This window comes from Leptosomus discolor, chromosome 1, assembly GCF_034619465.1.
Source record: "Leptosomus discolor isolate bLepDis1 chromosome 1, bLepDis1.hap2, whole genome shotgun sequence".
Taxonomy (NCBI): domain Eukaryota; kingdom Metazoa; phylum Chordata; class Aves; order Leptosomiformes; family Leptosomidae; genus Leptosomus; species Leptosomus discolor.
This window is the reverse complement of record NC_141391.1, coordinates 179825445-179851270: the sequence shown is the minus strand read 5'-3', so window position 1 is coordinate 179851270 and position 25826 is coordinate 179825445. Positions and strand designations below refer to the sequence as shown.

The 25826-nt window shown below is 38.3% G+C and overlaps 1 protein-coding gene across 1 annotated transcript in view; it reads left to right on the top strand.

Moving 5' to 3' along the window:
- The window catches only part of NUP107 (nucleoporin 107), a 30993-nt gene extending 5298 nt beyond the window's left edge, over window positions 1–25695 (top strand). The window contains exons 4-28 of the mRNA XM_086471928.1: window positions 1805–1920; window positions 3890–4025; window positions 4562–4665; window positions 6385–6512; window positions 6829–6877; window positions 8058–8129; window positions 8622–8710; window positions 9650–9728; window positions 10671–10784; window positions 12933–13023; window positions 14090–14166; window positions 14713–14772; window positions 16192–16337; window positions 16442–16490; window positions 17616–17685; window positions 18132–18250; window positions 19961–19999; window positions 20320–20470; window positions 21507–21613; window positions 22588–22690; window positions 22869–23029; window positions 23196–23321; window positions 23998–24111; window positions 24400–24567; window positions 25490–25695. Of these exons, the coding sequence (XP_086328054.1) occupies window positions 1805–1920; window positions 3890–4025; window positions 4562–4665; window positions 6385–6512; window positions 6829–6877; window positions 8058–8129; window positions 8622–8710; window positions 9650–9728; window positions 10671–10784; window positions 12933–13023; window positions 14090–14166; window positions 14713–14772; window positions 16192–16337; window positions 16442–16490; window positions 17616–17685; window positions 18132–18250; window positions 19961–19999; window positions 20320–20470; window positions 21507–21613; window positions 22588–22690; window positions 22869–23029; window positions 23196–23321; window positions 23998–24111; window positions 24400–24567; window positions 25490–25591 (2570 nt within the window). The 3' untranslated portion in view covers window positions 25592–25695. The remainder of the gene's footprint in view (window positions 1–1804; window positions 1921–3889; window positions 4026–4561; window positions 4666–6384; window positions 6513–6828; window positions 6878–8057; window positions 8130–8621; window positions 8711–9649; window positions 9729–10670; window positions 10785–12932; window positions 13024–14089; window positions 14167–14712; window positions 14773–16191; window positions 16338–16441; window positions 16491–17615; window positions 17686–18131; window positions 18251–19960; window positions 20000–20319; window positions 20471–21506; window positions 21614–22587; window positions 22691–22868; window positions 23030–23195; window positions 23322–23997; window positions 24112–24399; window positions 24568–25489) is intronic.
- Window positions 25696–25826: the final 131 nt, after the last annotated feature.

Sequence of the window (25826 nt, the reverse complement as noted above, 5' to 3'; positions counted from 1 at the left end):
AATTGTGGATTTGGGGGTATTAGAAAACTGAATTGGGGGATTATTTGACGTATTTCTTTTCTGCCACCCTGTAAATTCCTAACCCTTGAGTGCATTGTGTCATACAAGTAGGGGGGGGATTACAGCAATTACTTTCTGGTACCATGGAAGAGAAGAGAAGGATGACCCATTAACAACTTAAATGCTTTGATCTGCGACTTCAGAGTCAGGCTGTTAATGTTAGTAGCCATAATACTAGTTTGACAGATTGAAAATTGATTTGTCCCTTTGATCTTCAATGTGCCTGACTGTCATGTCTCAAGAGTTTAGGGCAAGTTTGTTTGTGGTGATTCCAAGTATGGGCCAATACAAGGACATAAACCTTGGGACAGAAACCTTTGGTTCTTCAGCTTTCTCAGTCTGTGTGAAGCTATGCATGGAAAACTAAATTTACCTATCAATACGAAGCCTTCTGGGGTCCCTGTACCTGTTTGCAATGACCTCGCCACCTTATAATTTGAGGGCGTCAGAGATCTGATGAGGTACACTCTTGGCAGTCTTCAGGGCAGGGAACATTCCAAGAACGTTCTGTTTACCTCAGGCACTGAAAGGAAAGGAAAAAAAAAAAAAGGCACCATAGGCATTTGATGTTTTGCTTCCAAACTGGATGGAGTCTGATGGAGACCCTGGACGTGCTCTTTATTTTGCGGTTGTACGTGCTGCTGTGGGCATCTTTGATGCCTTTGATTCCAGCAGTCCAAAAGGAAACGTTAGTGATCTCAGTGCTGGCTGAAGCTGTCTTGTTTTCAGGAACTGCTGTTGAGGGTTGTACAAGCACTTCTCCCTCCAAATTTGCTAACAAAATGTTGGGGCTATGTGTCATTCCCTCTACCACTGTTGACACAGCTCCTGATTTGGCTGTCGCTGTCTTGATGCAACTGGGTTTTAGAGGGCTTCTCAGGCTGTTTGTGATTGATAAGGGGACCAAAGCAGTTACTGTCCCAATGCAAATTCTGTGGTCTTTGGGCTGTATGAAGGTCTGTTGTGGTGGAGCTCCCTGTTGTCATAGGATGTGGCATTTACCATCTTGCAAAGCAGTGTCTCCGTTTTTAACATGGGTCAGATACTCCTGGGAACACTAGCCACAGCACTAATGTGCAGGAGTATCTAGAGCACATGTATTGCTTGGTAGAGCAGACTTGTGGTTGCCTTTTGCTTTGAGGGTTTGGAGACCAGCTTCCAAGAAAGAGTGACTGGTGATTTATTGTTGATTATGTTCATGGTGTGTGTTTACCCATGAACTCTAGCAACTGAAGGTGAGTCACCTATTTAGTGCATATGTACACTTGTGCTCAACCTGACTTCAGACTTCTGTCTGGAATGCTGCTGGGCTTGAGGAGGAACTGAAATGACAATAGATAGGCTTTGTCTTTATGTTTACACATGCCCTACTTGAAAAACTGGGGCTTGACTATGCTCCAGACTTGGTTAACAGCGTGTTTGTATAACTAGAGTAGCTAGACATGAGGATTATTAAATTCTATTGCTGATAATTAACCTCCTTATTTCCAAGTGTTGTTGGGCCTAAGACATGTTTTTCTAATTGGCATTTGTGGGTTTGGTACAAGCCTTCTGATGGAAGGAAAACGAAGATGGACAGGAGCAAGTTACTTCTCCACCAAGTTGGTTTGTCTGTTTCTCATGTGACAGAGCAGGATTTCATAAGTACTTCAGTCTCCGTTATAAGATTTCCTTCGGAGCATCTTGATAGAGCATAGTGGCCTTAAATACTTTTTCTTTTCAGGAAAGTGTCTCTTTCTTTCAGTTACTGCTCTAACTCGAAGTTCCATGAAGCCATCAGATATATCTGCCATCTTGGGAACAGAAGGGAAATCTCCTCTGATGCTACCAGCTCCTGGACTTTTTGGCAATCTGTCAATGGTAAGATGGTTAGAGCACCTTTTTCTCCAGTGAAACTCTATAAGAAACCACAGGTTCACAGTGTTTCAGTGTTGTTTGCACCAAGGGCAAATGGTGGGTGGTACAAGCTTGCTAGTGCTACTATTGCTGCTTGCTACTAGTGTTATTTATTGCTGTGGTGTTCTTTGAGATGATGCAGTGAGGAATAATAGAGACGTTTAAGGACTTGCTGAACACACCATGTGTGTTAAGGTAGTCCTTACAACATCAGCTTGTGACTACAAAAATCCTGACTTTGCTTGTTTACAAATTCTTCAAAGACAATTGTTCTATGTCAGCAAGTTAAACCTTCAGATTTTTTCTTATTTTAGCGCTCTCCAGTGTCAGGCTTCATTTGGATGTTAAAGTTTGGACTTCAAAGAACAAACTCTTCCGATCAGTTTTCAGATGACATTAATTATCTTCTACTGTAACATCTTTGGAAAAGCACTGATTAGAAAAGCTATCAGTTGGGACATCTGAAGTATTTTATCTCCGTTTAGTTTTAAATTAACTCAGGACAAGCTAAGATGTCTTTATGCGCATTTTAATTAATTCTCTCTTCTATTTTTTTCTGTAGTTTATTTCAGCCCATTTGTTTCTTTAAATTAGGTTCTGGGGTCTAGTTGATCAACATGCATACAGCACTTAGCAGTGGCACTTTTCCTCTGATTCAGAGCCTCTTGTCGTTCTTTAACTAGCATTTTGTGAGTGGAATACCTTTTGGGTTAGCATTTGGTGCTCTGACTTGAATCCAGTTTAGATGAGCGGAGGGAAGCTTGGGACTAGACAAAGGCTTTCACAGGAGGGTGATGGAAAAAGGACTTAAAATTGTGTCCTGTGGAAATTTACTTGCTGGTAGATAAGAACATTCATCAGCCCTTTTTGTATTTCCCACAGAGATCTGATACGATTTTGCTGGAACTGAGTTTCTTGTTACTTTTACTCTGCAGCTGGAGTGCTATAGCATTCTGTTCTGGCTGGCTAGAGGGCAGTAATGGCAGAGAGAGATCAGGCAAGAGGAATACTGTGGGTAGGAACTGGGGCATAACAGGAAGACTAACAGGCCTATGTCCACAGTTTTTGAATATGCTTAAGAGATTGCTATAGCAATGTCATCTGGTTCCCTGTTTGTATGGGACCGTTTTAAGAGTCTCAGAAAAGAATCAACCAGTGGCACATCTCTAGGTCTTTGTATGGCTTTAATTGCTGCTGAGGAAACAACTGCTGTTGTGGCAACAGCTATAGGAAGCTGTCCTGTCAGTGCAGTATATGCACAGTCCATCTTTTGTTTTGGCCATTTTGCTGCTCTGTTGTCAGCTGTGTTATCAAATACCTCCTCTGAAATACCCCCCACAAAGTATAGGTATGTCTTCATTTTCCCCTTCAATATTCTGATACTGGCTGTTATTTTAAACATCTATTGCATCATTCGATCAAATGGTTTTGAGCAATTCACCGACAAGGTTAACAGACTGGTAAATGGTTCTGATTCAAATTTTAACTGTTTTGCTTAACTTTTCACAGCTGCTTTACAACCCAGTTGATGTTATTCTGTCTCTTTACTTTGAACGACAAAATACTAAGCATAACATGGTATGAAAGTTTAGAGCGATTTACTTGTTTTAAGATGAAAAGTGATACATGGTGTTATATACGTGTATGTAACATATACACATATATGTGTATATATAGAAAGTAGACGGTCTTATTAGATTAGCTTTTACTTCAATTATTTTCTGAAAAAAATAATTTGAGAATTTCCTTTTTGTAGCTTAAAATTTATCTTTTCAGAGCTGTTTGCTAAAGGTTGCACCTTATCAAAAGGCAGTTATTTCACTATTAGGATTGCTGTGTTTATACTATTCATATAGAAGGAAGAAACTTGGAGCTAGGCTATAACAGCCTGATATTGCTATTTATTTTCCTTACGTTCTTGTTGTGCTTTTAGTTGGATGAAAGTAACTGGACAATGGCACTCTCACCTCAGCAGACAGGAATGTTTGTAAACCTAGACATGTCCAATATGACAGAAGATGTCACGATGAGCGCTGTACTGTTGCGTGAGGATGATCCTGGGGAAGCTGGTGAGACAATCTGAAATTTTCATAATAATGGACCACACTTTTTATTTGCGGGATATATATTTATGTGTTCTTTCTTTTACTGTATTATCTTGCTGATATTCCTTTGTCAAAAACAATCTAGTTTAAAAAGTTCAGGAAGTTAGTATCTTACAATTATTGGAGTTTTGAGAGTTTGTGTCTTCTGTGGAACCCGATGGCCCAGATGGGATGCTCTAGTGACGTAAGGTGCAAACTGGATTCGTTTTGTGGAGACACACAAATGAGTTTGTTGTTAAAACTTTCGCAGATGTGACAGGTTTACAGCAAAAATTTTATAATGCTTTGACTTACCTCATGGCTTCTCTGTATCTTACTATCTTAGCTAATAAGTTCTTCTGACTTTGAGATAGAAATAGTTCATATCATCATTGACCTCATTTAGATTTACAAAAGGTGAGATGTCTTGTAATCGGGAGGATTTTTTTGTAGTCTGTTGGGTCTTTTTTCACCAAGTTGTGTCTGAATAATATGGCTGTTTCTTCTTAAATCTGTTCTAGCTACTATGAGCATGTACTCAGATTTTCTGCATTCCTTCCTGAAGCATACGTCAACTACCATTTTTGATCTTGTGGATGAGTATGAAAGTATTTGTAACAGTCAGGTAAGTAGTTCGCTTGGGTTTTTATTTACTTTATTTTACAGTCCCTTCCCAAGGTAGTATTGCTATTTTTCTTTAAGCTGAGAAGTCACAGTGCGTAACATAGATACTTTAAATCTTCCAGCTGGTTGCGGTTTTATGAGTCACTGAACACTGGCATTGAATAGCATCCCTCTTTCCTCATACACCACTTTGGCACAGGAATACCCATTGTGTAGCTTGCTGAATACTAACAACGTCATCTGGCTGCAATTCCACTACAAGTGTCAAGTGACAATAAACATGAGCAGATGTATAGTTTTTTTTGGTTTGTTTTGTTTAATGATAATAAACTGGATTACAATGGGGTTTTATTTCTTATTTCTCTTGGGTATAAATAAATAAATTTATGGTATTATGATGCTTTAAGAGTTTTCTGCTACATTACTAACAAGCTGGCAGTAGAAGGCTCAATGTTAGCTTTAAGCTTTTAGACGTAGTTTCTTATTTGATTAGCTGTTCACTGACAGTTCAGGATCAGCAGGGATTGCCAGTTTGAAAGGAAGAAATTACAGTGTTTCTATCAATAAGTGTTGATCACAAAACAGAGAGGTGGGCAGGTAATTTTTTAAAGAAACTTCATACCTGTGTCTATGTCAAGAAAATATGTTTGTGGTAGAAGGTTGCTAGCCCTGTTTTGTACAGATTTGTTGTTGGGACAGAGTTGGAGAATGCTGAGGTCTTTAGTGAGGTGTGTACCACAATTGACTTCCTGAGCGGGAAGCAGACAGGAGAAGGAAAATAAATGTGCACCTGATTATGTTGCGAGATGGTGGAACTTCTGATCTGAAATGGAAAAGAAAGTCTCTTCCGTTCCTCCGGTTTAAGAATATGGATACCATCTGCAAGATCATGGAATATAGAGTGGTTGTTTTAAGCCATGTGAAATTGGGGGGAGTTAACTGTATGCTGCCAAGGACTCACGGAAGTAGAGTCAAGGATGCTGTTCCAAGGGATTGGCTTGGATGTTGCTGCTGGGGCTTGGAATGGGGAAGGACAGCCCTGAGCTCTCATGCTCCCTCTCAGCTGTACCCTGAGATCAGCGCGGTGGCTCCTAGCAGCCATGAAGTATTTTCATATTTTCTGGGAGGTAATAGAAGGGAACAGAAGATCATGCTGGAGAAGACTTTATTGTTTGAGTTTTCTTCGTAATAAATAAAGGAAAAGATAATAGAATTTCTTTTTGGTGACACAGTAAATTTCATGGTAACCAACAGTTTGGGTTTGCTCATTTAGCAGAGCTAGAAAGGAAAGGGTGTCTTTGAGGCACTGGTGAATGCTGTCACAAATACCAGTAGGGCTGACTTTATGTTTTATATTGATGTATATGGAAAAAAAAAGTTGGGGATTTTGGTGTTTTGTTTTTTTGTTTGTTTTGAGTGGTTGCCTTCTCTCCCTCCCAGTCTTTTTGATCGACATAGGCTTTTTAATCCTGGGTTTGTACAGTGTGTTGCAAAACAAAGCTGCTCTCTTTGTTTGTGGCCTCTAGGCCGTGTTAGTATTCCTTTTATTAATAATTAAGGGAATTTATGGCGTGGAGTATCAGCTACATATTTTGAAGAGATGGTGATCAAACTTAGTTGTTGAAAGCATTCAGGATAATGAAAAGATAGCTGTAATGGCTTAGAAAAAAAAAATACAATGAAAGGCAATATTAACTATGTATGAATTTATTTACCTCAGGTGAATATACTAGGGAAAATAGTTTATCGGGCAACTCCTGGACAGCAAAAGTTTTCAAAAACTGCCAGTGTCTTGTGGCTTCTCAAGCAGGAGATGGTGACTTGGAGACTGTTGTCCTCGCTTTATAGGTAATTCCTTTGAAAAGCACGTTATTTTATTGCACTGAGCTGACTTTCTTGGATATATTTTCGATGAGTTTATAAATATGGAGTGAAGCAATTAAGTACCTATTAATAATCTGTTTATGTAACTAGGTGCTGATATATATGACTATTTACAGAAATTAAAGTTGTAAATGAGCCTATTCTTATTGCCTTTGCAACTTCTAGGGTTTTTTTAAAAGAACATTTTTGTAAAGGTATTTTTAAGCGCTTTCACTTATGCATCCTGCTGAATTTTCTCAGCTTTGTTTTGATCATTAATGTTTTGCACTTCTATTTGTAGAGACAGAATACAGTCTGCACTGGAAGATGAAACTGCATTTGATATCACAGTAAGCTTGGACTTTGGGTTGGGTTTTTTAAGTTATATAATAAGCTAAATAAGCTAAATGCTTGTGTTTTATTTTTATGATGTCATTATTGCAGCCACTCAGTTCAAAGGTGAAAGAATGTAAACAAAAAATGAGACTCGTTTGATTTTTATCAGGACAAATATTATTTCCTGTGAGAAGTAACTTTAAATATTCAGTACTAAAGACGTGCTAGTGTAAAAAAAAAAAATTATAAACTATATGTTTTATTTCCATAAGTATTCCACATACACTTGGAAGATCCCCCTAGAAACAACTATTTATTTTTAAAAGTTGCATCAGTAGCTGTAATAGGTCGGAGATAATTTTGCTTTGCCTAAAAGAACAACATGTGGTCTCTAGCTGTCCAGCCTTTGCAATCCTGATTCCAATTTATCTCCAGAGAAATCCAAATTTTTTAGCATTCTTGTTTCGACTGTAGTCTTCTTGTCTATGTCAATACAGTGCTTCCAGCCTTTGCTGCCAGCATACGCGTAGGAAGACAAAACAATAAGTAAAGTGACTCTGCCTTTGTAAAATTTATGATCAAGTTGCTTTTTTCTCAGTCATAGAATAGCTTCCTCTAGGATTACCAGTGCTAAGTTGTCACTATTAAATTAAACGCTGTTGTGCCGAAAAACAACCTCCTTCTACCTGTGTTTTTTAGGAAAATGCATCTTCTGTTCTCTTTTTCTTGCAAGACTAGTGAAAGCTAAATTAATGCAGGAGAGCACATAGAAGGATCAGCATTCTGGGGTTGGGTTTTGTGGTTTGTTTGTTGCTTTTTTTTTTCACTTGTTCACGTTAAGTGTTTATATGGTCTTGGAAAATGTCATCTTTTTTATGTAATAAATGGAATTTAGGATAATACAAGTGCAGTCAGTGGAATCAATGGATCTACTATGTCAAATCTTTCTGTGGTTGTACATTTGTGAATTATATAATTAATCTAATTTTTACAGTTTCTAGTGTAACTGGATGTAAAAGGTCATCCAAATAAAACAAATCTATAGTGTCATCCATTTTAAAAAAAGGGGTAGGGGAGAGGTAACGTACTGAACACACAGAAAGTGTATGAGTTAGTATGTGTTCAGTTTGGTATTCATGGTCTTGTGGTAAGTTTTCTTTTCCATGAAGTAATAATCAGCTTTTTCTTAAATAGGTTTTAACTTCTAGTGAAAAAACGAATGTAGACAACTTGTTTCAGAAAGATTCACTTGTTCGACAAAGCCAGGTATGATGGAAAGTTTTAAGGTGAGAACAGAAGTAGATCAATAGACACTTAAGTGTTTATAACGCCAATGTTCTGTGCACTTTTTAAAGCTGTTTCTAATACTTTTTTTTTTGCGTTCACTGAAGTGTGTTGTTCTTTGTGTGCGTAAAAATAATGCTGTTTAGTTTCTAAAGATCAGAAATGTTTTTCAGGCTAGCTTGGAGAGGATGGAAGGCTGAGAGCTATTCCCATTTGGAGCATCTGTTACTGTTGATGGTGATTAATAAACTATTAAGTAGCACTGTAGTAACTGCTGAATCTAGTGAGAAATAGAGATCAAGTGCTTAAACAGCCTTCATATTGGGCACTTAAAATTAAAGTGGAATAGTCTTCAAGATGCGTATGCTTTTGGTTACCATGTAGATAACGAGTAGATCCAAAGGTGAGAGGAAGGCAGTTAAAATATTAGTTGTAACATGTTCGTTTTAAAAATGCAATTTAATTTTATTCCAGCTGGTGGTAGATTGGCTAGAGAGCATTGCCAAGGATGAAATTGGGGACTTCTCCGATAATATTGAGTTTTATGCAAAATCTGTATATTGGTGAGTTCAGACTTTCCTTGATTGTATACATGCTGCCATGAAGTGTGAGATTCACAGGCACAGACGCAGAATCACTCTTAAAAAGAAGTGGATTTTTAAAAGTTGCTCAGTTTGTTCACTCCTTTTCTTTAAACTCTTAGCTGTAAAAATTGATATTTTCTACCTGTCCACTGAAGTGTATCTTCTCAGAAGTCAGTTACTGCTTTTGGAAGGCGAGAGTGGAAAGAAAACCATGAAAGCAGCCTAATTTAATTGTTAATTTAAATTTAAATTGCTACCTCCTAACTTGGATGCAGATTTGATTTTTCATAATAAGGCACAGTAAGAGATGGTCACCTGCTGATCAGCCTGTTATTTATGCTGGATAAAACCATTTTTATTGTGTGTTTCTCAGGTGGTCACTTTTTTGTCTGGCTTTAATTTTTGCCTGTTTAAGTTCTTGTCATCACTTTGTGTCACTGACCCTTCACGAGAAGCTGTCGTCTTTATCAATAATGATGGATTTTATGGCAGAAAAGACCAAAGTCTACCTTTCATGCTAGACGCCTAGAATAAACCTGCTTTTAATGGCCAGTGAATCCAGGCTTTTGGAACCATGTGTTCATCCCAACTTGAATTTCTGTCCTAGACTGACTTTATCGTGAATGCTAATGGGAAATTTTGCTCATGCAGAAATCAATTCATAGTTAAATACATAAATGATTGAAATAATTAATGCTTTTGAAAGAAATCAGAGATGTATGAATTGATTCTGGTATTGTACTTGTGAAATGTTGCATTTTCACAACAGTAATGAGCTCCATCGATGAACTAACCAAACCAAGTGTGCCTCTTCTGCAACCATGCTCCATGTAACAAAAACTGTCTTTCAATATTTGTGTGTTGTTAAGAGATTCTTGCTAAAAATAGTTTTTCTGAAAAACTTTTCACTGCTTTCAGGGAAAACACACTACATATCCTGAAGCAGCGACAGTTAAATACATACATTGGAAGTTCTCGAGCTCTGGTAACAGAGTTGGTAAGTATTACTTAAAACCAAGGTTTGTTTACAAACTGGGTTAGAGAGAGCATATATGCTATTTTCACAGCCTTCCACCAATTTTTAAATAACCGTACTATCCAAAAGTAGTTGTACTATGTAAAAATTGGTACAGGAATTGTGAGGCAGGGCACCTCTGTAGTTCCTTTTAGAAATGTGGACTTCTGTTTTCTTTCAGCAGTCACTTCCATAGCCCCAGCCTCCACCCCATCACAAGTACTTGTGGTCTATTTGGTGAAGTAAATGGCTTTATTAGTACTTTTTATGCCTGATATTCCTAATCAGAAAACCTTATAAAACAGTTCGGAAGCCCTTGCAGGTAAGGGCGTGCTGTCTTCATACAGTGACTAATACAATGAAAGCAAGTCCCGATGGGATTCCTTGAAAGCTGCTATAGTAAAAACTAAAAGGAGGGAAGTCAAGGAAGGAAAGGACTGTCCAGGAGAAGGATGTAATTAACTGTCTGGGTGACAGCAAAGCAGGCAATTGGGGACTGATCTGAGATATTGATTGGCTTGAGAAATCTGCTTGGATTAAATAGAAGCAAGTACAGCTGTTGTGAAAAGCCTTCTCAGTTAGAAGGTGGAGGAGGGGGAAGAACAGTCTGGCAGGCAGAGGCAGAAGGGGAGGGGATGTTTGAAGGTGAGAAGAGCTGGAAGATGGGAAGTTTGGAGCAAAAAACGAAGGTGGTGGAGTAACTAAAGAAATTGCCATGGCTCCTTTTGGTGGGAGCAGTGACAGAAGAGGAATAAAAGAAATGAGAGAGGAAAGACAGGGAAGTATCACACTAGATATTACATGGGTTGTACAGATTGTTGTGCCAGCATGAAAAAGTGATTCCAAATCACAAAACAGGGCAGGCAATCATCGGAAGAGGCATATCGGCATTGTGTGGCTGGGTGGTGACTTTTTTCCTTGCAGGATCCAGATGCTCCTATAAGACAGAAACTACCACTTGATGATTTGGACCGAGAAGATGATGCAAGGTTATTGAAGTATCTCTTCACTCTCATCAGAGCAGGAATGACAGATGAGGTAAGCTGTAGAAAGTCACAGTATCTTCTTGGTTAACTAGTGTAACTTATTTTAAATCTTACTATTAAAGCTAATGAAAAGCTGTGTACTAAAATGTCTGTTTAAATTTGGCTTGTAGTTTTTTTAATTTTGAATTTATTATCAATGCTGACAGTGATGGACTGCTAAATTAGTATTTTAATAAAAATCCTGCATTTAGCTAGGTAATTCTGGGTGTGGAATAGGTGTTACGGAAAAAATATTGTATCTTTGGGTTTTTTGGTTGCTTGACAATATTTTTTTACTGTAGTGGCTTGATGCTGAATACTGCCAGACAAACACACAATGTTTCAAAGAACTTCCTGACTGCATCTCTAATAATCAGTGGATTATCATACAGGTTTCCTTCTAGATACGTTAAGAGTGGAACACGCCTGCAATTTTAACTAGAGAGAGAGGTTTGGTTTATGGTTTTCTTAGAAATAGCATGAAATTAAGCAAACCTTGCTTGCTCTGCTCCTCTAACGTTCCCTTGGGTATGTGATGTGAGTGCAGTTGAGGGAGAGAGTCGGGCCTATTTTTATCACCTCGTTGTACAAACAGTTGCAGTGGCACCTTTGGAGGTGTGTCCCAGGACTGAGAACTGGGGACCGGTGCATTAGCTCCATAGGTTATTTACAGCGGTTATTCTTATTAGTTAAAATAACTTTTCTTTCTTGCTTTCTACCTTTCGTTTTCTTACCTTTATTGTTTGGCAGGGTCTTCAGCAGTGAAAACTCTGGTAGACTTTATCTGAGTATTCTAGAAAGCACGTTATTATCCTCCATTAACTCTTTCACTGTAAGTCTGCTTGTTCCCCCACCTTAGAGAATATGTGATGTGTATACTTTGCATTAATCCTTAGCTGAGTAACATCCAGGCAATTGCAGTCCTGAGTAACGATTCCCAGTTGTGAAGCATCTTTCATGATTTAATCATGTACATACTTGTATCGTGGTGTTGTCTAAAGGCCTCAGCTGGAAACCGATTCTCTTAACACTAGACACTACGTATATATAATGACATTGAGTAATGGGGGGGGAAAAAAAGTGACATAAGATTTTGTGCCTAAGGCCTTAGACTTAGGAATACGGTTACTTGCTGGTATTCTGTTCCAATATGGTGCACATCTATTCATTTTCTGATAGTATGGGCACACAAGCGTGTTGCTGCAGGACAATATGAATATAAATTTGCAGCATCAGTTCTGCAGTCACAGCTATCATGTCCCTGCTGTCTGATAAGCATGAATTGGGTTATTCACTACTGAAAGAGTAAGTTAAAATACTTTGAGTTTACTCTGAATAAAGAATAAACCTCTGTTCATTTACCGTACAATCGGTAATATACAGCAGGTAAGCTAGTTGCTTGTCTGTTCTTTAAATTTACTGTTTGTCACCATTCCCGAAATGGCTGAATGTCTGCAGCCTTCCAGTGTGAAAAGAACAGAATTTGGCTAAACAAACTAAGACTGCATATTGCAGTTTCTGTCACTGTTCATGCTGTTTTGTCAGTCCTGGAACAGTACCAGTCAAACTAATTAGACAATCTTTAGCTGAAACTTTGGGTTTGGTTTTTTTTTTTCAAGGGCTGTAGGATTGGAAGAACTGTAGGCAAGCTTTTTTTGTATAGTTTCAGTGCTGCTTTCCATGCTATTCAAAATACTGAATTAAACCTGTTTGTGGTAGTGCGTAGACTATTGAATATCATTATGGGAAAGATGGGATTGCTATTTTTAGAAGTGCATGTGGGGTTTGGAAAGCTAAGTCAACTGGAAAAGTAGGTGACTGCGTGAAGAGATGGATTATACATCTAAGCTACAAGACGACACCTTAAACTAAACTTATCATAAGATGCATAACGTCTGTTTAAGATGGCAAAGATGAGGCAGTGTATTTCTCACATTGCTGTAAATACTGACTGAAAAACTAAAATGTTCGGTAAAAAAACCTGATGACATTTTATTTACTTTGAAATCTTTCAGTTGTTTTAAGATTCTTTGTGCTTATTTTTTGCATAGTAGAGTCTCTGCACAAATTAACTATTTTAATAATGTTCAAATTTTTAAAGGAGAAGCTGATGATTTTCCTACCTTGAGGTCTGTTGCTGAGAAAAACCATTATTTTTCAGGCACAGCGCTTATGCAAACGATGTGGTCAGGCCTGGAGAGCTGCGACTTTGGAAGGATGGAAGTTGTATCATGATCCTAACATAAATGGAGGTAGCTACTTCAAAGTGCATTTGAAACAGATTTAAAGATAGGGCAGAGGGCTTTCTCTTAATATCTGTATGTGGCAAAGAGAAATAGTGCTTTCTTTTCGCCTTAAGAGCCTTTTTTGTATCTAAAATATTTTACCATGTCTGAAGGTCTAAAAACTAATATGAAATTATTTTAGTTGAAGGTATGAGTTCACTGAACCACTCTGATCTCTCAGAGTTCCGGACAGATCTTCTCCACCTCCATAGTATTTCAGTCTGTATTTTCTCAACATCTGACTTGTGCCACCTAGCAAACATTTTATTGCCTACAGGCTCAAAGTTGGACTCTGTATCCAGCTTCAGAAAGGCATAGTAGGACTAGAGTTCAGCAAATGTAAATGCAGGAAAAAGAGAGGCTTTTAAAATGTTTGAAAATTGTTAAATTACCTTTAGGTTCCCTCCTGTTTATAACACAGGACCTTGCTTCCCTTTACGCTCAGGACATTGCAGGGTTTAACAAAGAATTTAAGAGTGTGTCGAAGTGGTGTACGTAGCCGGGTCTGGAGGGCATTGTGCTTTCCTACTTTTCAAATCCTGATAGCCCATTACTTTTATCTACATGCTTCACCAGTGTCCTAGCCTTGTTTTGAGCGTACCTACCTGGCCTGCTCTTACGTGGGTCTTAATTCTGTGATGCGTGCCCTCGCACGGATGCACGCAGAGCAGCAGCACTGAGGGAGTGACAGTTCTTTAGAAGTTTGTATTCCTTAAGAGAAAAGAAATTATTACATCTTAACTTTGTGTTTTCCAGAACGTAAACATTGTAGTTATGTTAAGGTCAAAACCATTATTTTCTTCAAAGCTAGATAGCAGCTAAGCTTTCAAAATACTGTAGCTCTTAGGAGGTGCATGGACCAAACCTCCCAGAAAAGCCACCTTGCAGTCCAGTCAAAAGCATCAAAATGCTTTGGGAAGAGTTCTAAAGGGGTTGAAATTGGGTTAATAACAGAAAATAGGCTTTACCTTGTTACTGGTTTCTCAATAGCATGTTTTCCTTTTCCTTTTTTTTAATTATCCTTTGCATGTAGGAAAAGAGATCGAGCCTGTTCAAGGGAATCCGTACAGGTGCATTTGGAAAATAAGTTGTTGGCGTATGGCTGAAGAGGTGAGCTATCAAGCAGATTTTCTTGATATTAATATATAAATTTGAACTTTTCTGAACTCTGTAACATGATTTTAAGTAAACCTACCCCCTCTGTGTTTGCTGCTTATAGGATTTGCAATTAGTATTTCTAAGAGAACTTCTGAAATAACATATTTATGTCTTGTAGTGAGAAATCTACGTAATCGGCACCAATTTTTCAGGCTTAGGAAATGTCTGCCTTTTTTTAATTTGATTGGAAGTGAAACTGCTGATGCTTAACTTTGACTTTCATCTTGACTTAATTGAATGGGAAAGGAAAAACGTTGCTTTCTTTCCAGGTCAATACAAATTTTTCAGATAAGCCAGTGAAAGGGAAGTCACTTACTGTTCTTATTTTGGCTCCTGATGTGTCCTGTGATTTTTTTATTTTTTTTTTTTCCCAGCTTTTCTTGGAAACGGTTAGATGGAACATTTTGTAATGGATTAATCTCTAATAAAATGCAAAGTGACTAGAAAACTTAAATGGCTTGTAATTAAAAGTTGTATTTTTTTATTGTTCATTTTTAGGAGCAGTTTAATAGATATGAGCGAGCAATCTATGCGGCACTGAGTGGAAACCTCAAACAGGTATGTCAAGCCTCCTAGTTAAGTGGTGTGTGGTAGCTGTGCATTTTATTTTCCATATGTGACAGTGGTATCATCAGAGATACTGCAATGACTGGTTATTGTACTTCTAAAGATCTGGTAAATGGGACAGTAGCAAGCATTGCTGCTTTAGTAGACATGTTCTTTGTAGGATTGGTGTGCCTTACTTAAATACACGGTAGGCTTTTCTTAGTGTTATTCCTGCTGACTTTCAGTGCAAACAGTTCTAATGTTGTTGGTTTACTTCTCTTCTAGTATAGTATTATTTAAGAGCTTATGTAGCTACTTTCCTGCTCATGCACGGTATCCTTATAGACAAGTTGGTGTATCCAAAGATTATTCTGTGCCCAAATTTAATTATCAGTAGGTTTTGTATTCTGTACAATGCTCACTTTTATCTTTAAATAGTTCTCTCTTTTATTAGTTTTAATGCTCCAGATGTTTTTGTGCTCTCCCACTCCTAACTAGTGACTTTAAAATATTTTTATTGTTATTTTTAAGAACAATGAGGAACATTGCAGACTATCATAAAAGTTTCCCTGCCATTGTAGAGATCAGTGGTAAGCTCCTTCTTGAGGAGCTTGATTTCCCATCCCTCATTTCCCCCCACCTTGGTATGATGTATCAGAAATAAAGATAATTCAGAAAATAAAAAGGGGGAATAGAGGATGTTTTCAGGCTTTATTCATTGAAATATAAAATTAGTTCTTTTACAGGAAAAATGTTATTGTAAAATTACACAGATTTGTAGAACAGAAGATAGTTACCTTCCTGTGACAGAGCAAAGAGACATTTAATGAAATTTCATTAATTTCAGTAAAATTCAGTAATTTTAAAATTACTCGGAGAGAGAAGTGTTTCATGAAATGCAGTATTTTCTCTGGAATTTGTCCCGGGGTTTCACTGCCCAAAGAGCCTAGTGAGATTCGGAGAAGAACTGGATATAAAATTCTTTGTATCACCACAGCAGCGGTGCTCCCTTCCTCCTGCCCTTCACCACTCACTACTGCATTGAGACTTGTGCTACCGTGGCACAAACCAGTATGGTAAAGCGATCCTGCTGGAAAATGGTGGGGCAGAAAAGTGGATAGTCTTGCACCTGGGTTGGTTTTCTGGGGTGGTACACAAGAGGGGAAATGGTGTCGGTGGTGCTGCCTCTGGAAGGAGGATAGGACAACTTCTGTTAACCACTTTTGATACAAAAATAAGCAAGGAACTAGAGTATTACTCAGTGAAGGGATTTTTTTTGTATCCTGCTTTGATGAAGGAAAGGCTGCTGTTCAAGATAGTTATTAGTCTGCTTTGATGCCCGCAATCTGATCCTAAATTAGAATTGCTCTGTTGGGATTCTGGTAGTTCTCCAGCTCTTGATAATTTTTGCTCTCTTTTTTTAATATGCAGCTTCTTCCAGTTTGTGATACCTGGGAAGACACAGTTTGGGCATATTTCAGGGTCATGGTGGACACTCTTGTTGAGCAGGAAATACGAACCTCAGTAATAACTGCAGAGGAGATGGAAGAGCTCCCTAGAGATTATTTAGAAACAAAGTGAGTTTTAAGTAAAATTATGCTCCTACACTCAACAGAAGATCCTGTATAAGCTGTTTGGAATATTCAAGGTAACGTTTTGCCTTTTCTCTCCTATTTTGAAGCTGGACTTCAGAAAAGGTTTTTGAAGAACTTCAGGCAACAGACAAAAAGGTACATATTAATTACAGTGTTTCTCCTTACTGCTCACCACTTTTAACGATTCCCTAGGTTTTGCTTTCACTACACTATTTAACGAAATGCTCAGATATGCACAGTGACTGATTTAATTTAGGGTTTCTACCTCTGTAATATGTAACTTCTCAATTCAAATAGATTTTTCTATATGCTGCCACCTTTTAATGATGAAAAATACACAGGTTTTGTCCTGCTCCATGTCTGCCAAACTGTCTGGGTGTGCTAAAGAAACAGCTGACTGTCAAGTGTTGTCAGACATACACAGCAGACAAAGTAGATCAGCTATTTAGCACTTTGATAAAATGTGTAAAGATTGATAACGTGCTGTTTTCTTTGGAGGAGGTTTTGGTTTTCCTTATAGGAGGTTTATGTGCATATTTCAAAACAGGCCTTCCAAAATTTAAAAGGATATTTGCTTAAACAGACTGTGTTTCTTTGTTACTTTTAACACCCAAAATACTTCATTTAAGATGAAATATATAACTTACATATTTTGTAATTGTAATTTTGTAAAGATTAAATTGAAACTACACTTCCTTTTATTTGAGGGAATAGACACGTAGCATTTATTATATTGCTGAGACAAAGACATGTTGAAAGACGGCCTATAGATTGATGCAGTCAGCCACAGATACACCCGGCTGCCTTTGCCTTTCAACAGCAGCCTTATGGGTGCATTCGGACTGTATTTCATGCATTAATTCTTCCACCAGGAAACAAAAAAAAAAAGTTTCTTTAGGGCTTTTCTTTAAGGATTTATACACATTGTTGCTTCTAGTGTGACTTTGTAGAATCTGTTCTCTGTAACATCATTATTTATTCTCCTCTTCAAAGCAAAAAGCCCTTAGTCTTGGATCTCTTCCAGCAAAGTATTAACTCCACAGATCTATATTCTGGTTCTTTCTTTCAGTTTGTCAGTATTCTTGTAATTTGACATTGAGATAGCAAGTGTCTTTTCCCCTGCTCCTTAAGCAGAATACCCTTTGAAATAGGATAGCTTTTTTCCCTAAAGAGCCTTTGCTTTATTTATAAGTTTGCTTTCTCTATATATTATGCTGTAAGATTTTATTCAACGTTTGAACTTTCTTTTTCTCTCCCCAGAGGGTTATAGAGGAGAATCAAGAACACTACCATGTGATTCAGAAATTCATTATACTGGGAGATGTGGATGGTGAGCTTTTCTCGAAGTGATTTTTAAATGTCAACTGACTGCATTATTTCTGGTGACCTTTCCAGAAATGTATATGTGAATGGATTTTAGAAGCACGCAGTAGGCAAACTCCACCTAAAAGCTAAGCTGCTGCTTTAAGCAAGAACTGTAGGGACTTTCTGCTGTTTGACGTACAAAGCAGTTTTCAAAGAACTCATGAAATCATGTAAATGTGTCAGAATATATGTGAGACTGTTGCTATAACTCTTTCTGAGAAATGACAAAATACATACAGCAGATATTTAAGCCAAACAGCTAAATCTTTCCAAAACTGTTGCCGTTCTGTTTTGGTGGGCTTTTGAGGCTAAATTATATTTGTTGAATAAATGCACAATTTGGAAATATTTCTTAGGTGTTTTTTTTCCCCTATGATGTGGCTAATACCGAGATTTCCTTGGTGGCTATAGGTTTGATGGAAGAATTCAGCAGATGGCTTTCCAAAGACAGAAGTGTGCTCCCAGGACACCTCCTTCGTTTCATGACGCATCTTATTCTGTTTTTCCGTACTTTGGGTCTGCAGACTAAGGTAAGTTCACTCGTGTTTGATTTGTTGTCATAGAAATAGCTAGTCTTTGAAGTAGAAATGCTTGTGTGTAACTGTATAAACTCATACAATGATGGTAAATTACTACCAGGCAGATGGAGAGCTGCATGCTTAGATCTTGGGGCCTAAACACAACAGGCAAAATTAGAAAAGAACATCGTCCTCTCTTCCAGTTTAGCTTGAAAATTATTTTTTGAGGATGATGGATTCTACTTATAAGCCCTTTATTGAGAAGGACCTGACTCAGACTTCAATGTTAGGCTTATTCCTAGCAGCCAAGATGCTTTGAATCTAACCTGATCTTACACAAAGTCCTTGGAGGTTGTACCTGTTACTGTAAGCTCATGAATGTTTTTGCTTGAGGTAACTGGTACTAGCTCAAACTTTCATATTTTTCTCCAAACATAGGCTAAGGATAGCCTACTAGCTACCTAGGCTATTTACGCTAAAGACGCAGATGGGTCACGTGGCTGCAATTACTCTTTTGTGAGGCAATCACAAGTAATTAGAAGCTTTTTCCTTTTCTACTGGTTTAAAATTTAGAAGCGCTTACGTATCAAGTAAGTTTCTGGATGTAACCTATTTTGGCAAAAGACAAATATGTGTTTTCATTAGGTGATTTAAATAACAGCTTTGAATTACTATGATTTTTCATGCCTCTAATCATTGCTTCGTTCCCTTGTTGAAATTTATTTTGAAGTCAGTTATTGTTTAGCTAATAAAGAGGAACTGGGGCAGGAGTGTATGTGTGTGTATACATACACATTTTTTTAGCCAGACTGAAAATCCGATACAGTACGTCTTTAAGCTAAAGTATGGTAGAACTAGTCATTAGCAGAGGGGACAAAAAAGGTGCAATTCCCTACATAAATTCCATTGTGGGATTGAGTGTAACTGTTGATTACAGTCTCTGCAGTTTTGGAGTAGGTGAATTTACTGGAAGATTGCTCAATCAACCCTCAGCAGACCTCAGACGGAAGAGGCAGTTGTGCAAGCTTTTATGATGTTCCTTATTTAACGTTTGAGTACAATTCTTATAGGTATATGCTTACATGGAGATCTCTAATTTCATTTACAAACATAAAACTAAAATGATAGTTCTTCACAGTAACAAACATTTGAGTCTTAGCTAAAGCAGTCTCAGGTGCTCGGACTATACTTGGGTTGTTTAGGCTCTGACAGGCTGTTTAGGCTGTTTATAGGCTGTGACACATGAGCCAGGTGATAGTTATACCCTGTACACAGGGGCATTAGGGTTTTCTAGAATACAACAGTGCATGTAGCACATGGCAACACTCACTGTTTGCCTGGCGTTTTGTTTATTAATATTTCTAAAAAATGGCAAAAAGGAAAGATTTGAAAAATAATTTAAAAAGTGGCATTCCAGTTAGACCAAAACCTGTATCATCCGGTTGCTGAAAAAGAAAATCCTTGGAACACTGAACCCTTGAATCAGAAGATGTGGGGTTTTTAATTGCTCTCCAAGAGAAACGGTTCTTCAGCTCAGCCTGTTTGAATGTGTGGATTACTGAAGCGGGGATAAGCAAATAACCTCGTGTCTGTGTAATAATGGTAGCCTGGTTTGGGGTTGGGTTGTGGGTTTTTTGAGTTTGGGTTTGTTTGGGTTTGTTTCTGGGGGGGTTTTGCCACATTATCTGATTTAAAATTGAATTTATATTTGTTTGCACTAAGGAGGAAGTTTCTGTTGAAGTCCTGAAGACGTACATTCAGGTAAGCTTTCAAAAATACAGTTTGCTTTCTCTGATGTAATTTGGACGTAAAGGAGGAAGAAGAGGAGACAGGATGGAAAGAGCTGTGACGCAGTTAATGCTCTCTTCTCAAGAGATACATGGAAGCTGGCCGAATATGTAGAGTTTCTGTCAGCAGTGCTTAAATAAGAGACAGTTTTATTGATCCTTGTGTAGAAGCTGAGAAGTGGAATCTTCCTATATCAGAACGAAATAAACAGAAATTCGTTACACATTTATGTTTTCCCATGTTTACAGAGGAAGATAGTATGTTTTTCTGAATATTTACTTCTTTCTTTGCAGCGGATGATAGCTGAGAAGCACACAGATTTAATAGCATTTTATGTTAGCCACTTGCCACCAGAGCTAGCTGTTGCTCAGTATGCTTTATTTCTTGAAGATGTTACTGAAAGCGATCAACGCCACCACTGCCTTGAATTAGCAAAAGATGCAGGTGAGATATGCTGATATTCCAGTTATCATTTTATACCCTGGGTTGTTTTGTCTTTCAGTAGTTTTTAATGCAAGACCTAGCGATGATAATGATGATGATACTGTTTCCTTCCTGTATCACTTCATTTTTCCATTAAATAAAATTAATTTTCTGATCGCTTCTTCAAGTAGGCATATTGTAGTTTTTAACTAACCTGGAATTGCAATTCTTTTTCTGAATTTAAACTAAATATTACTTTTGCTTCTGGATTATGTCCAAACACAGCAGGAAGCAAATGCCAGCGGCCTGTCTTGGATATATGCTCTGAAGCCTGACATGATTGTATTATTTCAGCAAACTAATTATAAAAATACATACCGGTTTGTGGATTTAGGAAGGTTATGAGTATCTTCATTTTTTTTTTTTGTCCTGTTTGTAGTGCTCGCTCTTAGCTGTGGTGGGTTGCTTGTGTTAATTGTAAGCTTCCTTCCAGGCCTATACATCAAACTAAAAGGGACTACAGTGAAGCAGCACGTTGTCCATTGACAATACGTCTGTGCCATTCAAAATTCACAAAGAAATAGATTTACTGCAGACCTTAACTTTTCTTCAAACATTTTTTTAGTCATTTTCTTTTAAAAACTTGGCTAAGGTTTCAAAAATAAAATATTCTGCTTAAGATAAAAATAAAATATCCTGTAAAAGAACTGTTCTGAGTTTTTCCTGGTACATTCCTGTCAAATCATAGTCTTGCTGTCAGCATTGTAGGAGTCTTAGCAAATCTATCTATAAGCTGGTCCCCAGCACAGACTGAAAACCTTGTTAGTTGTCTTACTCTTTTTCCCGTGTTCGATCTCTGTTATTTCAAATATCGTTCTTCTAAAATACCTGCAATAAATTACATATCTCAGCAGCTTATAATTTAGTCTGACAATTTGTGTGTGACTAGACTGATAAGAATTACTAGTAGTAAGGAATAAGATCAACAACTGGAGTCTGAAATTCAGTGGCAAGTTTGAATTCACGATCGCTCTTACATGGCTCTCTCTTAACCCAGGTCTGGATGTTGCAACCATCACAAAAACTGTTGTTGAAAACATCCGCAAGAAGGATGCTGGTGAATTCAGTCACCATGACCATATGTTAGAGATGGGCACCACGGAGGTGAGTGTACTTCGTAGGGCAGATACTCCAGTTTACAGTCAGCTACGGAGTCTTTTACTGTATGGATACGATCTGTATTTTTCTTTCAACAATGGTGCAAATTGCCTTGAAAAAGCCTCTTGAGGGAAACGTGCTTTCCATGTGACCAAGCGAGGAGTCGAATTGCACAAATTCATAACTTCATAACTGTTTCTGCCTCTCCCTGATCTTCTGGGCTGTGGTGTACGCTGCTCAGCATGTCCGTATGCAAACAATAAGTGAAGATAAAGCCCACGAAATGACTGTAATATGTTGTAGCTGAGAGTAGGATATTATTGTAGCTTCCAACAATTATGAGGATTAAGACTTTGGATCTCAGATGTGCGTTATGGCTTGCTCAAGTGACATATTTTAGCTACGATAGACATTGCTTTTACTGACAGTTTCCTTGTCGTCACTATTGAGTGTCGGTTGGATCCAACTCAGTGCTTTAGTGACAATGAGGTACTGTTAATTGCTTGCATTCAAAGCACTCTTTAGAAAGCAACTGATAGTTTGCAAACTCCTGGCGATTCTTTTTGCTGTTCAGTATGAAGTTTAAACACTCCAAGCCAAATGGGTAGTTTATCTGCAGCCTGGTGGCACCCCTGAAGATTGTAGCCAGGGCTCCAGAAACTGTGTTTGTACAGTGGACTCATGTTAACGTTTGAAGAAGGTGCATGCTAATCCATAACAATTTTTGAGAACTGATGCTCATCCGTTGGTCTGAATATCTTGGGAATAGTTAGGAATGGATATTTGAATGATTCTAGGTTGCAGAGATTGTTTTCTAAGCTTTTGGTTACTAAAGTTGTGAATGAAGCGATCCTTGTTAGTATGTCACAGTGTTACCCAAAGATCTCTAGAAAGTTGTGTATTTCATTGACCAGACCTGATGTGTCTAACATCAGCTGTAGGCTTGAAATGTCAGTGAATCTGTGTGTTGGTTTTTACAGGCGGATCGGCTGAAAATAGATGTAATTGACTGGCTCGTGTTTGATCCTGCACAGCGGGCAGAAGCACTTAAGCAAAGCAATGCAATCATGAGGAAGTTCTTGGGTACTAAACTTCACAAGTATTGTAGACTTTTTAAATGTTGGGTTTGTTCTCATTGGCTCTTGGCACTACATATGATATAGTTTGAAATCTAGTCTATTAAAAAGCATGGGTTTGCCAGTTTGCGAAAATAAGGTACGGAAATTGCAAAGCTGTTGATACTCAGTTCACGTTCTCATAGCATCCAAGAAACACGAAGCTGCAAAAGACGTGTTTGTGAAGATTCCCCAAGACTCTATAGCAGAAATATATAACCAATGGGAAGAACAGGGAATGGATACTCCACTTCCAGCGGAAGATGACAACGCTATACGGGAACATTTGTGTATTCGGGCGTATTTGGTAAGTTTCAAATACACTGTGTTCCAAGTTACCGCTTAGAAGTGATGGTGGCTTTGCCCATTTGATTTAACTTCTGATTCCTGAATACACTGCAGCTGTGCATTAATAACATTCTTGTAATTATATGAGTCGAAAATGTCCAAACGCTGTTTCCAATGCAATCCAGGAAGCCCATGAAACCTTTAACGAATGGTTTAAACACATGAACTCGGCTCCACAGAAGCCTTCTTTGATACCACAAGCAAGTTTCACTGAAAAAGTGGCCCATGAACATAAAGAAAAGAAGTACGAGGTAGGTAAAAGTTCAAGTTATTTACTGTAAACACTTACATTCTTGCTTGGGAGGCAGCCTTAGTATAATGAAATGGGGTAGGAGACTGCTAATTGATATTGCTTAAGAACTCTATTATAATTATTCTATTTTTATGTTGAGGGAGCTTGAGACAGTAAATAGTAATGCCACTGCACAGTAAATTCTCTTTCTTTTATATGACTCAACTTTACATATAATATTGTAATGTCATAGTAAATATTCATTATAATGTGTTGTTAGTGTTACTAATAAATCTGAGCACTTGATTTTGCTATTAACTTTTTTTATTCTTGTATTTGTCGCATTTCCGTTTCTAAAGGATGCCGCCGTTTTGTTTGTTGTGCCAAAAGTTCTTTCTGCATGCGTGGCCAGTATGAATTTACTGTATTCGGTTAATACAAGTATTTGACTTATAAGCATGGCGGAGTAAGTTATTTAAAATTATCTCCCTCGAGTGGCTTTGCTTCTGGACAGGGAATTAAGCAAGGATGGAAATCGCTGTTAGGGGCAGGCTTCTCAGTTTCAGCCATTGGCTGAAGATTGCCATTTGAATTGGAGCTGCGCTGGCTGTTGAATGCGAGGTGAAGAGCCTGAGATAAAATAGCCTTGGAAATTACCCTGTTCTGCAGTATTTTGGTTTTTGTTTCTTTGCCAGATGGATTATGGTATTTGGAAAGGCCTCTTGGACGCTCTTACAGCTGATGTGAAAGAGAAAATGTACAATGTGTTACTGTTTGTGGATGGAGGATGGATGGTGGATGTCAGAGAGGTAAAACTAATTTGTATGTTACGGCGCAGACCACAGAGCGCAGGCTGTACCCAGTTGTACCTCTGTCACCTTGAGTTGGATGCGCTTCTGTTTAATTTGCTCTGGCCTGGCTGCCACCAGTCCCAGATTGCTTCCCCTTCGGTCACCGTGTAAATCGGGTCTGACAGTCCGGTTTAGGCTGGTTAATCCAGTCTTTTTGCCTCTGACGCTACTGATGACGTGATTATGCCGAGTTGCCTTTTAAAGGCAGGTGTTCATGATACTAATACGTTGTTTTGCTGTGGTAAGGATGCCGAGGATGACCCTGAACGAACGCACCAGATGATTTTGCTGCGGAAGCTGTGTCTGCCAATGATGTGCTTTTTACTGCACACGGTGTTACACAGCACCGGGCAGTATCAGGAGTGCCTGCGACTGGCTGACATGGTCGCTTCTGAGCGACACAAGCTTTATACGGTGAGTTAGAGAGCGCTGCAGGCAGCTTAGCTTCCATTTAAAAGCTCTGTGGGTTGACTGTGGAAAAAGCTTCTATCTAGAGAGGAAGATGCCATATGTTCCGTAACATCATAAGTTTCTGTATCTCTTCCCATTCACGGCAGCAGTAAAGGGTTTCCTTGCATGCTGACTTCAGGAATCAGAGCGTTAACTGTGAAACACTGAAGGTGATGCCAGTGTTCTCACAAGCAGTTCTGAGTAGCGCAGTTACTAATTTGGGGGGGTGCTATTGCTATTGAATTGAAGTAAGTTTAATGGTTGGACTTGATGATCTTAAAGGTCTTCTCCAGCCTAGATGACTGCATGGTTCTAAGTTGAACTGTAGAATCGTAATTGACTTTTTCATTTCCATTACATTTCAGAACGTTGTGTAAGCGGGTTTTGTTTCGGAGTACTTGGTTTACCCCTAACCTTCTTTTCCTCCAAAAGCCTGAAACACAACTCCCAAAAACTCTATCACTTAAAAAAACCCAAACCCAACGAAAAAAAAAACCCAAACCTAAACCTCAACACTCCGCCCCAAAAAATCCCAAGGATTAGAAATCTGAAAAGAAACATCAAGGCTAAGAAGAATACTGCGATGCACTTGCCTGGATTGGCTTTAAGAGCTCTGCCAGCAGTAAGAGGAAGATTAAACTTGGCTGTTTACCAATAATGTCTGTAGGAGTTAGCAGACAGAGCTATCTTGAGACTGCCTTCAGGTTCTGGGTACTGCCGCTAGCTTCCGGCCCTTTACTGGGTGCCATTGTGAAACATCTGATATTCACACTGTCTTACACAGAAAGAAAGGAAGAAGTTAGTAACTTAATTAACCACCATCTACTTTGATAGCAGCGCTATTCATTGCAAATAAGTATAACTTCATTGGGTCTTTTATTCTTAGGTATTTTCAAAAGAGGAACTCCGAAAACTTCTACAGAAGCTGAGGGAATCTTCTCTGATGCTTCTGGACCAGGATCTTGATCCTTTGGGATATGAACTTTAGTCATAGGATTCCGTGTAGATACTTGCAAAAACTTCCGAACGCAGATGGACATTCTGGTTGTAAAAAAGAACAATACCATGACTTGGACAAACCGTACTCAGCGGGGGGGGGGGGGACACCCAACCCTCAGATTTCAATTTCAACTTGAAAAATTATGACCAACGTCAGAGAGATGATATTTGTTATACAACCTTTTTCATAATAATTTTTTTTCTAATAAAAGTGCTTCACAAAC